We start from the raw sequence: 16,125 nt of genomic DNA, 5'->3' as shown, positions 1-16,125 counted from the left end.
CATTTAATAGAAGGTATTGAGTAAATATTTGTTGATTTGTCTTTTAAGGTTTTTTTTTACATGCTGCTTTCCTTTAGGTTCTCCCTTTCTTGTGTGAAAAAATAAGTTACTTTCATTTTTTTCATTTTTCACTACAGATTTTCAACTGCTAATGTTACAAACAACAAAATATTGGAGCATAGAGTTGAGGAAAAGACTTAAACCAGGTGAGTAATAATGAAAGTCTAAAGAAACAAACTACCATTCATTTTTATAAAGTTCATTATTGGGATAATTGATAAAATTGGGATATGAACTATAGAGTACTAAGTTTCCCCAACTTGATAATGTTACTGTGGAATATAAGGTATTCTGAGGTAATTACAATAGCAAGGTATGATGTATGCAAGCTACTTTCAAACTGTTCACAAAAAAAAAAAAAGTGGTTTATGAGATTGAGAGAGAGTTTGGTGACATTCTGGGTTAATAAGAACTAATTTATTTCCAATGGAAGTGTAAATTGGTCCAACCTTTCTGGAAAGCATTTTGGCAATTTGTCTCAAGTTTTCAGTTCAGCCTTGCAATCTTTTTCTTCTATAATAATTCTAGCAAGATCACAAAAAGTTATGTATATGGGGATATTTATATAAGAATGTATGAATAAAAGAGTAAGGAAAAATTGATAGCATAAATATCTAGCAATATGATATTGATTAAATATAGTAAAAAACTAAGTATTAAAAATGTTAATATGCATCTATGCTTACTCCTACAATGTCTGTAATACAGACATGTCTGTCTACACTGGCTACTAAACAATATGAATTTTTTTTAAAGATTTTTACATATTTGAGAAAGAGAGAAAGTACATGCACACAAGAGCAGGGGGAGGGGTATTAAGAGAGGGGTATTAAGATTCTCTGCAGAGAATCTCCAGCAGACTCCATACTGATCAAGGAGCCAGATAGTCTCACGATGCAGGGATCTTGACCCAAGCCAAAATCAAGAGCTGGATGCTTAACTGACTGAGCCACCTAGGTACCAGAATCTATTTATGTTTTTTAAACAAGATTTTTTTAAAAAGAGACATGTACACAGATCTATGAATATACATATTTGATTAGTTACATGTAATCTGCATGTACATGTGTGTCTCTGTATGTTATATACATACAGACACATGTATTTACGTGTACATAGACATTTGGAAAGATGACACCCTTATATTACTAGCGGTTATTTTTGAATAAAAGGTTTATAAAAGTGATTTTTTATACTTTTTTTTATATTAACTGACTTTTTATGAAGGAGTATATATTACTTTTCTCATCAAATTTTTCAAAGAAAATTCTTCTTTTAAACATTATATGTTTTTATTTTATACCTTTATAGCAATTTTTGGTATACAGTACAAATAGTGATATATTTGCAACCCTCTATTAGAGTATCTGAGTAGTTCTTATGAGGTTAAATGCACAAATTCTGAGCTTTGTTGACCTTCATTCTGTTACATGGCTGGAGTCTGTTTTCTTATTGCTCTATTACTTGTCTTACAAATACATTGCTGCTTATACAGCTGAAGTGCATTGTCATTTTTGGAAATCAGAGTACATATTCTATTAATGACAGTTGTGTAGTGCCTTTATATAGAACTTATATTATTTTTGATAGTGGTCAACAACATATGCTTTGATTTTAACACCAGTTGTTTTTATAGTTTAATTAATAGCAAATTTAAGGGCATTTTCATTACACTTTTATTTTACATCTTGCTTTTTCTTAACAGATTTTTCTTCAGTCAGTTAAAACTATGGATCTTGAATCAGAGGGACCACAGATTATCAAAGTGACACCTGTTCAACAAATGCTTGCCTCTTGCACTGGAGCTATCCTGACATCACTAATGGGTAAAGTAATGTTGTAGATTATGTAACTAAATGATTTCCATTTAAGTATATCATTTGTGCAATAATACTAAAATTCTCATTCGTCCTCCATCATGTTCTCTCTGCATCAACATAATAACAAGAAAAGAACCTTGGACAAAGAGTCAAGAGACTTGAATTTTATTCCTTGTTTTGCTGTTCTCAGGCTGAGTGCATTTTAGGATAGTCCCTAGTTCTCTCTGAACTTTATTTTTCATCTATAAAAGTAGAGGCTGAGACCAGGAGTTCTTTGAAGTTTCTATCAATATTGAAATTCTGTGACTCTGGTAGCCGTTTTATTTGTTTATTTATTTGTTTATATATAAAGATTTTTAAAATTTATTTATTCATGAGAGACACAGAGAGAAGGGCAGAAACATAGGCAAGGGAGAAGCAGGATCACCCCCTGAGCTCAAGGCAGATGCTCAACCACTGAGCCACCCAGCTGACCCTCTGGTATCCTCTTTAAAAATAGAAAACAGAAACAGAAACAAAAACAAAAAAAATAGAAAACAAAAAATAATAAAATATTAGAATAATGAATAATATAAACTTTGGTCAACCTATAGTAGCAACAAATACAAATTATGTTTTTCTTTGCTTATATTAACAGTGAATTTCTTAAATTCCTCTGGGCCACATTTTTCTGTTTTTTATAGTCCATTTCTTCTAGAGAAAGACAAATGACTTAGGTGATAGTTGGTGTACTTCAATAGTTTTAATGTGGCTAGTTCATTTAAATAAAGATAGATAATTAGAACAAATATAAACATATTGCTTTCAGATGTAGTCTCCTATTTTAGGTCAGAATGTTAGTGTTGTAAAGATTTTAGAGATCAGTGTAACCTCTTCATTCTCAGATGAGGAAAAGTTTTCTTAGAACCACTATCTGGCATTATTTTTTTTTCTATTTGGGTAAATAAAGTGTGGATTAAAACCATTTTTCCTTTACTGTGCTTTTCCCGAATGGAGTAACACAATGTGGTAGGAAAGATGATTTATGGCTAGCTTACTCAAATTTTCATTATGTGTAGTTTTTATTTGATAGAGCTGAATTTAACAGATTAAGAAGACTAATATTGTTTGATTATTGATTACTTGTAATATAGAGTTATTCTCAAATTTATAGACTTCCAAAACTTACTCTTTACCTTAGATGATGTATTGTCTTTAAAATACTAGTAATTAGTTGTAATGCTAATGAAATTATTGTTGTAGAAGTATTATAAGTGACAGTTTAGCAGTCGTGAGAAGAGTAACTACATTGTCTTCTCATTGATCCTCTTTAAACAGAATTCAAGGGCAAAAATTAGAAAGTTACATTTAAAACCATTTTAAGGGCAGCCCCAGTGGCGCAGCGGTTTAGCGCCGCCTGCAGCCCGGGGCGTGATCCTGGAGGCCCAGGATCGAGTCCCGCGTCGGGCTTCCTGCATGGAGCTTGCTTCTCCCCCTGCCTGTGTCTTTGCCTCTCTCTCTCTCTCTCTCTCTGTGTTTCTATGAATAAATAAATAAATAAATAAATCTTAAAAAAAAAAATTTTTAAGATAATTAATCTTATTCATTATATAGTCATGAAGAAGGGTTGATTTGATATATTTTGTAATCTTTGGACAAAAATGTCTATACAATTTATAGGCATCATGTATAATTGAAATTTATGTTTCTTCATAGTGACACCCCTCGATGTGGTTAAAATTCGACTCCAGGCTCAAAACAACCCATTCCCCAAAGGTATGTGTACTAGTCATCCTGAAAATATTGTTAGGCTTTTAAATACTACTTTATTCATTTTTGTTTGAATATTTTTTTTTGTTAATTTTTAAAAGTTCATACCTTTTTATCCTTAAGCAGAAATGTTTTTTCAGTACTTAGATTTACATGACGGGGTTTAGCCAGAAAACAAATATATATAAAACAGTTTTATGTACCTGATTAAAGCATGGGGATGTTTTAATATTTGAGCGTGTTGTGTGCCTCACAAGTAAGAACAAAATTCTAAGTGTAAGGGACCATAGAATCTAGTTTCCTCCTTAGTCCAAGAGCTGTGCCCATTCTAGAACATTCATCCACCAGCAGTTTATTCAGCAGTTGATTGAATATAGTGCTAGGAAATAATTATCTTATCAGACAGCTTGATTCATTGTTGGATAGTACAGTTTATATGAATTTGAAAAGAATATACATTTTTATTAGATGGCAAAAATGGCAATTCCTTGATAAATCTTTTACAGTTTTATAAAGATAATGACATATCAAACATGTTTAAATAGCAGAAAACAGACTGCTTGGACTGTAAGAATGTTGTCTCAGATATATGCTACTCTGAGGAACACAGCACTGAGATGGAATAAACAACAGTCCTATTTCAGGTGGAGGACAGATTAGATGTATTATAGGAGGAGCCTAAAAGGAAAATAGTTTCCTACACATTTAAGAAATCCTTAAAAGCACAAGGAGACACTTAGACATGTATTATGAGACCCACAGATTTATATATGGTCAAACAGAAAAGATAATTTTGGCAGCCGGGGTGAGTCCAGTAATGAGAAAGAGTTACTCTTAGAGAAACTTGTAGGTAAATTATCTGGGAGCTGACAAATGTCTAGAATGAGCAGCATAAGTAAAGAGAGACAGCATAGCACGATTTACATTGATAGAGAAGAACTTGTTTTAATTCTCTATTTCTCTGAGATATAATCTACATATAACATTGTATTAGTTTTTTAAAAATATATATTTTTTAAGATTTTATTTATTTATTCATGAGAGACACAGAGAGAGAGTCAGAGCACAGGAAAAGGGAGAAGCAGGCTCCCCGCAAGGAGTCCAGTGTGGGGCTCAATCCCGGACCCAGGAATCACACCTTGAGCCAAAGGCAGACTCTTAACTGCTGAGCTACCCAGGTGTCCCACATTGTATTAGTTTTAAGTGTGCCACATAATGATTCAATGTATATATATGTATATCATTGATGTATCTCACCACAGTAAGTTTAGTCAATGTTCACACAGTAAGTTTAGTCAATATCCATCACCTTACACAATTAACAATTTTTTTCTTGTGAAGAGAACTTTGAAGATCTAATCTCTTAAGTTTCAAATGTAAATTAGATTTTTGTATATATGTTTGTGTGTGTATATATGCATATGTATATTTCACATATGTATAGTTAAAAAAATTTTTTTGTCTGAATTTCCCTTGTGTACCATAGTTTTCTTCTTGTTAAATGGAGATGTATACACATGTTCTCTTTTCAAAATAGGTTTTCCTCCTTTATATTCCCTATGCATTCCTTCAGATACTCTGAAAGAATTTATTTCTGTGTGCATATGCTTACTACATTCCTGAAAACATAAAATTCATAAATTTACTCAATTATTTTTCACCCACTTTGAGTTTAGAGACCAGTGCTTTGTCATTAAGTAAATTAATTTATGTATTTTTCATCCTAAAAGGTAAAAACAAAGTTATATTTCTTTTCATAATTTTCTAGTCCACTCATTGTACTTAGAATTTGTTCCTCTGTAAAAATAGTACAGTGTGTGAAGTAATTTTTGATTTTGGGGACCTTCTTTGTTAGGAAAATGTTTTGTATATAGTAATGGACTTATGGATCATCTATGTGTCTGTGAAGAGGAAGGCAACAAAGCATGGTATAAGAAGCCAGGACATTTCCAGGGTACATTGGTAAGATTATATAATAATCACAGTGTATTTTCTACCTTTACATTTAATCTTATGTATGAAAGATCTTCCAATTGCAAGAGAGTAAAAGTCCATGATATATAGTTAGCACACTTATCCACAGTTGAAATGTAGATATTGAGGCAGGAAAAGAGAAGTGCTTCTTTGCTTTTAATTAACTTGTTACTAACTTTCATCTTTTCATGCTTTTTTTATATGGAAAGAAAAAACAGTCAATTTTTTAAAAACTTTTAAAATTTTTTTATTTTTTAAAAAGATTTATTTATTTGAGAGAAAGAGAGACAGATTGTGTGAGAGGAGGGTGGAGAGGCAGAGGGAAAGTGAGAATCCAAAAGCAGACTCCCTGCTGAGTGCAGAGCCTGACTCTAGACTAGATCCCACAACTCTAAGATCATAACCTTAGCCGAAATCAAAAGAGTTGGCCATTTAACAGACTGAGCTACCCAGGCACCCCTAAATTGTTTTATTTTGACATAATCGTAGATAATATGCAATTTCAAGAAAAATATACAAACAAAATATATGTGCCTTTTTCTTCCTCTCCCTCCCCCCCAAAGGTAACATCATACAGAAGTAGTATAATATCATAATCAGGATATTGACTTTGATTTGTGAGAATCTTGAATCTGGGAAACAAACTGAGAGCCTGAAGGGGAAGTAGGTAGCGAGCAGAGCAGCATGGGGTAACTGTCTGATGGGCAATGAGGAGGGCACGTGATATAATGAGCACTGGGTATTATACACAACTGATGAATTACTGAAAACTACAGTGATGTAGTTGGCTAAATGAACTTAAATTTAAAAAAATTCAACTGAGTAAACCTGAAGATCTAATTGGCTTTATTCAGCAATTCATGATTTGGGCAGCATTGCATCTAGCATGTATAAAGGAACTGTGAGGAGCTATACCAAACAGAAGACTTTTATAGGCAGAAAAAGATGGGGCCAGGAAGTTATTCTAACCAGGAGTGGATTGTTGCAGGCAAGGTCACCTTCTTCTGAGGGAACTTGGGAGTTTGTCAGGCAGATTACCTCACTAGTCTTAATTTGGTAATTACAGATTGACTGGTTAAAGGTCATGTTCTTGGGAAAGGCTGAAACTACAATTAGGTGAAGTCCTAAGTCAGTGTGCTGACATGAGGATTAGCATAAGTGACTCCATTTTAGGTTTCTCTCATCGTTAAAAGCATGCCATTTCCTTTTTTGTTTACTCTTTGTTTTTGTTTTAGTATTTATTTATTTGAGGTAGTATGGGTGGGAGGAGGGACAGAGGGACAAGCAAACTCCCCGTTGAGCAGGGAGCCCAATGCGTAGCTCGAATCTGGGACCACAGGATCATGATCTGTGCTGAAGCATATGCCTAATCTCCTGAGCCACCCAGGTGCCTCTTCTTCTTTTTTTTTTTTTCCATTGCTGTTTTATTTTTCCTCCCTTCTATGTGTTACTTGAACATTTTTTTTAAGAATTTCATCTTCAAAAAAAAAAAAGAATTTCATCTTCATAGAGTTTTTGTGTGTATATTTCTTTGCTAAGGCTTCCTAATTTTTCATTTGTTTTGGATATGTTCATAAATGATCACTCAGTAATTTTTCTGCTTATTGCTTTAAAATCTAGGTCAGATAATTTTAATATTCTTATCTCATTGTTGGAGTCTGTTATCTTTTTTCATTTAGTTTGACATCCTCCAGGTTCTTAGAATGACACGTGATTTTTTTTTTAAATTGAAACCAGGAAATTTTGAGTATTCCATTATGAGATTCTGAATCTTGTTTAAACACCCTAATTTAAGTGGCTTTTTTGGCTTTTTTGACACTGTTAACTCGGAGGAAGAGGGGTGCCACTTTGTTAGCACTGGATATAGTTGGAAGTTCATGTTTCTAACAGCCTCCATGGGACACACCCTATAGTGGAAGACCTCTTTACTGATTGACAGTATGATCTGAATGTTTGTGCCTGCCCAAAATTCATATGTTGAAATCCTAATGCCTGAAGTGATGGTATTAGAATGTGGAGCTGAAGGTGATTAGGTTACTAATCTGAAGTTGATTAGAGGGCAGAGACCTAAGGAATTAATGACTTTATAAAAGAGATCCCAGAGCTGCCTTGCCCTTCCACCATGTTGAGGATACAGTAAGAAATCAGAGACCTGGGAGAGGGCCTTCTGACCTAGCACTGTGATCTGGGACTTCTAGACTCCAGAAATGTGGTAAATAAATTTCTCTTATTTATAAGGTACTAGGTTATAACAGCCCAAACAGACTCAGAGCAGAGAGGAAGTTCTGGCTTCCCTTATAGTTTCCACTGACACTGGTGGAGTGATCTCATTACTCTTGGTGACAGTGAAAGCCCTAACACCTCCTCTGCCTCTCTGACACTACCATTAGAATGCTTGGCATATTTATCTTAGTTATTTTAGATTCCCAGTCTGATAATTCTAAAATCTCTGCCATATATGAGTCTGGTGTTGATGCTTGCTTTGTCTCTTTAGACTGTGTATTTTGCCTTTGTATTTTGTACTTTGTATTTATTTATTTTTTTATTTTTATTTTTTTTGTAGAAAGCCACACATGTAGTAGGTTAAAAAAATTAGGTAAATACAGCTTTATTGTCAGGTGATTTGTTTATCTGATTAGAAGCTAGGCTGTTTGTTTACTGCTTGTTGTAGTTGTATTGTCAGAGAATAAAATTCCCTCCAGTGTCCTCTTTTTTTGTCTTGCATATTATCCTTAAGTTTTCCTAGAGACTGCTCAAATAGAGTCTGAGGCCTGTGGTTCTTTCAAAGCTGTGATCCTCTGTTGTTTTACAAGAGCCCTGTAGATGTGGTGATAAGGTATGGAGGAAGGGAAACATTCCACAGTCCTGTGACTCGGTCTTATTCTTAAGGAACATGAGTTGGGTGTTTCCCTTGCCCCAGGTTGGTTAGATTTTCGTAAAACTGCAGGTGGTTTAAGCTCTGGTAAAATAGTTTCCCTAAAATATATGCTTTATTAAGGAGAATACAGGTTTGGGATATATTTCAAAACTGGTTTACATTTTTCCTTCACCTGCTGCGGAAGCAGGAGGAGATTTTTCTCTGCTGTTCACAGTGAGAATCTGGTAGGACTCATAGAGCTAAAAATGATGAAGGTGTGGGAGGCCCCCTAACAACAGGCCTTTTGTATCCTCAAGTTAATATACACTGAGCTTTCAGCAATTTGTTATAGTTTAAAGTGTAGTTATTAACATTGGTTCTAACTGCAGGCTTCCACTCTAATAAGTTGTGAGTCTTTGTATCCGTTACTCCAGTTTTCAGGATAGCAGTTTGCCCTGTGACTTCAATTGTTTGGTAAATCTAAGAGGAGTTAACTTTTCATTTTGTTAAACTTTTTTCATGTCGTGAGGACAAGAAGTGGCAACTGTGTCCTTCGGGGTGTATTCCCAAATTTTAATGTTATATTTTTACTATCAGTCAGTTGAAATATTTTCTAATTTCCCTTGTAATTTCTTTTTTTGCCATAGTTATTTATAAATATATTTAATTTCTTAATAATTGGATATTCTCTAGAATCTTATTATTCCTGATTTCTACTTTAATTTCACTGTGGTCAAAGGAGTATACTCTGTAAATTTTCAGATTTTTGAAATTTATTGAATCTTGCTAAGTGGCGCAACAAATGATCTGTCTTGGTGAATATTTTATGTACACTTTAAAACCTATATTCTGGGATCCCTGGGTGGCATAGCGGTTTAGGGCCTGCCTTTGGCCCAGGGCGCGATCCTGAGGACCCGGAATTGAGTCCCACGTCGGGCTCCCGGTGCATGGAGCCTGCTTCTCCCTCTGCCTGCGTCTCTGCCTCTCTCTCTCTCTCTCTCTCTCTCTCTCTCTGTGACTATCATAAATAAATAAAAATTTAAAAAAATAAAAAAATAAAAAATAAAACCTATATTCTGCAATTGTTGGGCATAGTGTCTTATAAGCCATCAGGTCAGGATATCTGATGTTTCATTTAGATCTTCTAAATTCCTATTTTTCCTTTACTCTGTCAGTCACTGCAAGAGGATATAAAAACAATTAGGAATTTGTCTCTTTTCCCTTGAGTTCTCCCAGGTTTGCTTCATAGCCTTTGAAACCTTGTTTTAGGGACATATACATTTATACTTGATATGTTTTTCTGTTATATTTTTATTTTAATGAAATGTCTTTATCACTGGTAATATTCATTATCTTGAAATTTTTTGTCTGATAGTAATGTAGCCACTTAAGCTTTCTCATACTGTTTATAAGGTATTTCTTTTTCTATCCTACTACTACAAGTCGTGCTTGCTTCAGCAGCATATATATTACTCTAAGACAACATAGAGCTGGGCCTTGCTTTTTTAGTCCCCTCTCTGACAATCTCTGATTTTTAATTGGAAAACTTAGTACTTTAATTAACATAGTTGGGTGTCAGTCTACTATCTTTGTATGTTTTTTTACTGTTTGCTCCCTGTTTTTGCTTTTTGGTTTTCTTCTCCTTTCTTGGATTCTGTTGGATTAGTTGAGTTATAATAATAATATATTGATTTTTCAATTCCCATTTCTAGGGAGACAGTTCTTCAAGTCTTTCACATTTCTGCGTATCTTGTGAGCAAGGTACTGACTGCTCTTAACATGTTCCTTACCATCGTTTCCATGATGTTTGTATGGTGAACAACCTTGATAGATACAGTATCTCCCTCTAGAGCAAAGGGAAAGTGTCCCCACTGCACATTACAGAGGATTTGGGTCCCCTCAGGTCAGATTTCCCCTGCTGTAATGCAGGCACTGTGTGTTCAGGTGTCATCCAGGCCTTCTTCACATTCCTTTGTGGAAATTGGGGCTCAGGAAATTGGCACAAAAATGCTGATACTCTGACTGCTGCTGTTACTGTGAGTAATAAACTGTCCTTTACCTCTTATGCCAGAGATTCTTGTCTTTGACCAACTCTCAGGATACTGTGGCAGGCTGACTTGGTAACTTGCAAGGAGAGTATGTGTACTTAGACCCCTCATGGTTTTTGACAGGATTCACACTGTCCCTCTTTCTTTGTGCTATGGCTTAATGTATAGTACATCTTTGTACATTACAAATTCCACAGCTGTTAGAAAATTTTTTATTTAAAAAGCTATGTCTTGGGGATCCCTGGGTGGCGCAGCGGTTTGGCGCCTGCCTTTGGCCCAGGGCGCGATCCTGGAGACCCGGGATCGAATCCCACGTCGGGCTCCCGGTGCATGGAGCCTGCTTCTCCCTCTGCCTGTGTCTCTGCCTCTCTCTCTCTCTCTTTCACTGTGTGCCTATCATAAATTAAAAAAAAAAAAAAAAAAGCTATGTCTTTTAAAGTAGTTAAAAGGATAAAAGGGGGGAATGTTTCATATGTAACCATGTATTTACCATTTCTTCTTTCTTCCTTTTTTGAAGATTTTAGTTGCTATTTGGCAGCATGGCCCTTCTTCCTGAAGACCTTATTTTCAGCATTACTTTCAGGCAGGTGTTTTGGCAGTTTTCCTCTCAGTTTTTGTTCTACTGAAATGTCTTTATCAAGCATTTTTAAAGCCTATTTTGGCTGCATACAAAATTCTGGCATAATTTTTTTCAGCACCTTAAACATGTCATTACATTATCTTGTGACCTTCCATGTGTCTTATGCAAAGTTAGCCTTCATTTGTATCATCCTTTCTCTAGATGTATTTTTGTCATTTGGCTTTTCTGTTTTCATTGTCTGTTTTTATTTTTCTTGGAACCTTTTCGGATTTGGGGCTCTGTCAATTGATGTCTTTGACTTATTTGGGGAAGTTTTTGGCTATCATTTCCTTAGGTTATTTCCTATCCTGTTCTCTCTCCTTTCCTCTGATTCAGGTAAACCTGTTATGCCACTTGATGTTTCTTTCCCATCAGGTCCCTGAGCCTCGACATTTTTCTTCATTATTTTTCCTCCTTCTCCTTCAGACTAAAGTTCTGTCTTTAAGTTCATTGACTCTATTTGCTATTTCCTTTCTTCTGTTAAGCCCACTTAGTGAATTTTTACTTCAGATTTAGAATTTTCACTTGGCTGTTTTTTATGGTAACTGTTCCTATGCTGAAATACCAATTTGTTCTTTCATTGTGTATATATCATCTTTTAAGTTTTTAAATATATTTATAATAGCTGCTTTAGACTTCTTTTTTTTTTAATATTTATTTATTCATGAGAGACACAGAGAGAGGCCTCTGACACAGGCAGAGAGAAAAGCAGGCTTCATGCTCCGTCTCCCTGGGACTTGATCCCGGGACTCCAAGATCATGCCCTGGGCCGAAGGCAGGCACTCAAACTGCTGAGCCACCCAAGCATCCCTGCTTTAGACTTCTTGTCTGCTAATTGTATCATCTGAAATTTCAGTATTGGTTTTTATTGACTACTTTTTCTTTAAGTATGGGCACATTTTCTTTATGCCTTAGGAATTTTGATTGTATAGAAAACATTATGATTGATGCATTGTGAAAATATTCTTCCAAAGAGTCCATTTTGTTTTAAAAGACAGTTAACTTTGGCTGGATTCAGACTCTAAAGTCAGGCTTCCCTGTGTTGGTTTGCAGTTGAAATTTCCACTCAGCCTTTAGCTGCTGGTTTATTTTGTGGCCTGGACTTTGTTGTCTTGGTCTAGGATTGTCTAATTTATTGGCGAGCCAAGCTTTGTGACTGATTTTTTTTAAGATTTTATTTATTTATTCATAAGAAACACAGAGAGAGAGGCAGAGACATAGGCAGAGGGAGAAGCAGGCTCCATGCAGGGAACCCGATGTGGGACTCGATCCCGGGTCTCCAGGATCACGCCCTGGGATGAAGGCAGCGCTGAACCGCTGAGCCACCCGGGCATCCCTTGTGGCTGATTTTGTATGCAAACTTTGAGGCTTGTGCTTTCTGTAGTGCCTCCTTTTCCTACCTAAGTTTCTAGATATTTTGTCAGCCTGAATCCTGTATTTGCCATTTCCTGCAAGTAAATGTGCTATTCTTTTCCACTTCTATAGAGAAAAATCTGCAGATTTGCAAATCTCACTCATTGCTCTTTGTCTTTTAACAACCTACTTCTCACTGATTTTTACCTGTTTTTGATTCCTCTCCAGAAATTTCAAGTACTGGATTTATTTATTTATAATTTATTTATTTATTCATGAGAGACACAGAGAGACAAAGGCAGAGACACAGGCAGAGGGAGAAGCAGGCTCCATGCAGGGAGCGTGTTGTGGGACTCGATCCCAGGACTCCAGGATCACGCCCTGGGCCAAAGGCAGGTGCTAAACTGCTGAGCCACCCAGGGATCCCCAAATACTGGGTTTAAATATTTTTTCAGACACTGTGGTTGGTCAAGAGAGTTAATCTGACCCATTCTCTGCCATTACTCCATTTCCTTTTTATAATAATATTTTAAAAACTTGGCATCTAAGCTCTAAGTAGAATAAGCCATAGCTGAGTAACATAGATTTTATTCTGTCAGCAGAAGGTATCATTCATTTACTTGTGTTTGAAAGTTGAGGAAAATTTTTTTTAAATGAATGGATAAAACACAAATCTGAGAAGCTCATATTTTGGAAATAAATGCTTGAAAAAATAAAAGTACCAATCATTTACCAAAAAGTTTATATATAAGGTTCAGGGATATATTTTGACTGTTTTCTATTATACTTTTAGGATGCCTTTTTTAAAATCGTTCGAAATGAGGGCATTAAATCCCTGTGGAGTGGCCTTCCCCCTACCTTGTAAGTTGCAATTTACTATTTTTCTCACTAAATGTTTTGTTTTGCCTTATGATTGGCATGATTGGATAAAATCATAATTTATAATATTGGGACTTTTTCTAAAGCATTGTTTTATGAGTCCCACAGCCACCCACACATTTGATGATTTGTTAGAGAAGGACTCACAGGACTTAAAGACGATTATACTCCTGTCTGTGACTTATTACAGCATGTGGCTACAAAGCAGAATCAGGAAGGGAAGAGGCACAACAGTAGCTGACCAGGCAGGCGTAAAGCTTCCAGAACCCTCCCTGGTGACATCCCATAGGACATGCTTATTCTTCTAGCACTGAACTGCAGCAGCATGTGCAAAGTATTTCTACCTTAAAATGAGTTTCAGTGGCAAAGTCTGAGGCTTATATTGAGAATTAGGGACATAGGCAAATTCTTTCTTTATGACCACCTGTGACTACCAAAACTCCAGACCTCCAAAAAGAAAGCAAGTCACATCACTTGCACAAAAAAAACCTAGACAAGTTGATTTTGTGCTCCAGACATACCAAAAACAAAACAAAACAAACACCCTTATTATAGGGAATATTCCAAGGGCTACATTCCTTGGAATTGGCCAAAGATCAAGCATGCAAAGTGTCCTCCTGAAGAGAAAGAAGATTTGAGCAACCAGGCCTGCTGTGGTAAGTCTTTGATGCACAAGCATAATTTTTTTTCATTTTCAGAAATTAAGAACTTGGCGTTGACTTTTTGTTTTATGAAAATAATAAGAGATACTGTGATATGTATACCTTCCCTTTTCAATGTATATTTTTGTGGAGCAAATTAGATACTTTGAGGCTTACATTTTAAACAGTGCCTAAAATTATAAAATTAGTGGCTGATCCAAGCCCTGCAGTCAATTTTGTTTCTAAATTCTCATCAAACTTCACTGTGGAACATTAGTCATTTTCAAAGTACAGTCTGTGAATGTCCCTTAGACCATAAACAAAAACTGGTTTCTTGTATTAATATATATAACATGATAGTGCTTGCAATTTTGTGTTTAATTTATTAATAATTCCCTTTTGATAATTTCATTTGAAAGAATATGCCATAGGAATTTCTTTCTTTTTCCTTTTTTTTTTTTTGCCATAGGAATTTCATCAAAACTATACACATATAATTCTGGCAATGTAAATCTTATTTTATTTCTGGTTATAAGTAGGTATGATACTCAGTCTGTAGTTAAAAATATTTTACAAGTGCTCTTGTATTTTTTACTTTAGAGATTTTCATGTTATAGTGACTATAATTGGGAAGGAGGATTTTTGGGAGGCCAAAATCAATAAATCAAGGAGATAGAGGAGTGTCCTCCTTAGTCTTTTCCTATTTATGACCTGATCAAGTGCTTTGTAACTTGATCTTCACAACTAGAATATAAACTTCTGTAGGGCAGATACCTATTGTACATCTTTTTGTTGCCTACTAAATTAAACACTAATAATTTTAAAATAAAATAAAAATTGATCCCATTGGCTGATTTGTTAGAGTTTTCAGCTTATATACAGTATAAGGATTTTAGCTTATATTTAATAATAATTTAATACATTTAAGTCTTTTGACAGTTTTGTACAAATCTTTTTTGTTGGTATCTTTCTAATAGAGTGATGGCAGTTCCTGCCACAGTTATTTATTTTACCTGCTATGATCAATTATCTGCTCTTCTGAGATCAAAATTAGGAGAAAATGAAAGTCGTATACCAATTATTGCTGGAATTGTTGCCAGATGTAAGTAATAAACTTACTGTATTTTCATTTTGATTTTTGTTTCGAGCTTTTAAAATTTTGACAGATAATTTTGCATAAAATACAGAGTATTGGTACATTTTGCATTGTAGTTTGTACTAATTTGTTAATATCTGTACTCTGGAAGTCATATAGTATGTGCAGTTGCCATCAGAATAAGATGGGATCAACCCATCCCTGTTGAATCCTCGACAGAGAGTTTAGGCTTTAGAATTTAGATTTTAGAGTGACAGTAGATGTTAAGTTGATGTTAAATTGATAGCTAAGTCATGAATCTTCTTCCTTATAGACTGCAGGATTCAGAGTTTATTTAATCGGAAGGAAAGGTGCCTCTGTGCAGAAAGATATTTTTCTCTGTGCTGTGGGGGTGAGCTTCATAGTAGTGTAATTGACATGTAGTATTTCTGGAGCTGCTCTTAAAAGAGTTGAAACCAGGGTACCTGGCTTGGCTCAGTTGGTGGAGCAGGAGACTCTTGATCTTAGGGTTGTGAGTTTGAGCCCCACATTGGGTATAGAGATTACTTAAAAAAAAATCTTAAAAAGAAAAAAGAGTTGAAACCAGAAAGAGTAAGTTATATGAAAACAGGCTTTTAAGAAATACCTTTATTAAGGGAAAAAAAATGTGCACCATTATGTTGGCATCATTAGATATTTGACTTTGCAGACATTTCAGAATAAAAAGTATATAAAATGCATGAAATATTTTTTGCATGTGTGTTTGCATAGTACATGGCTTTTTGTTTGTTTTCTTATATTTGCTTGTTGGTATTAGTTGGTGCAGTAACTGTGATAAGTCCATTAGAATTGATTAGAACCAAGATGCAATCTAAGAAGTTTTCTTCCAAAGAATTGCATCGATTTGTCAGCAAGAAAGTGTCTGAAGATGGTTGGATTTCCCTTTGGAAGGGCTGGGCTCCTACTATTCTTAGAGATGTACCATTCTCAGGTAGGATTTATCTTGGTATCTGCTAAATTTAGGTAGCATTGTCTTACGTATATATCATG

General features: G+C 35.1%; 1 protein-coding gene across 3 annotated transcripts in view; it reads left to right on the top strand.

The window, feature by feature from the left end:
* Positions 1–16,125, top strand: part of SLC25A40 (solute carrier family 25 member 40) — a 50,841-nt gene that overhangs the window by 21,541 nt on the left and 13,175 nt on the right. For 2 of the 3 annotated variants that reach the window (XM_026018676.2, XM_072764191.1), the window contains exons 2-8: positions 138–206; positions 1,766–1,886; positions 3,576–3,635; positions 5,485–5,591; positions 13,274–13,341; positions 14,978–15,102; positions 15,893–16,066. In XM_026018676.2, coding sequence (XP_025874461.2) covers positions 1,790–1,886; positions 3,576–3,635; positions 5,485–5,591; positions 13,274–13,341; positions 14,978–15,102; positions 15,893–16,066 — 631 coding nt within the window. In that variant the 5' untranslated portion in view covers positions 138–206; positions 1,766–1,789. Of the gene's footprint in view, positions 1–137; positions 207–1,765; positions 1,887–3,575; positions 3,636–5,484; positions 5,592–10,172; positions 10,222–13,273; positions 13,342–14,977; positions 15,103–15,892; positions 16,067–16,125 lie in introns of all 3 variants that reach the window. The other variant, XM_072764192.1, reaches the window with a different exon arrangement.

This window comes from Vulpes vulpes, chromosome 7 (genome assembly GCF_048418805.1).
Source record: "Vulpes vulpes isolate BD-2025 chromosome 7, VulVul3, whole genome shotgun sequence".
Classification (NCBI taxonomy): Eukaryota; Metazoa; Chordata; class Mammalia; order Carnivora; family Canidae; genus Vulpes; species Vulpes vulpes.
This window is presented reverse-complemented; position numbering and strand designations above follow the sequence as displayed.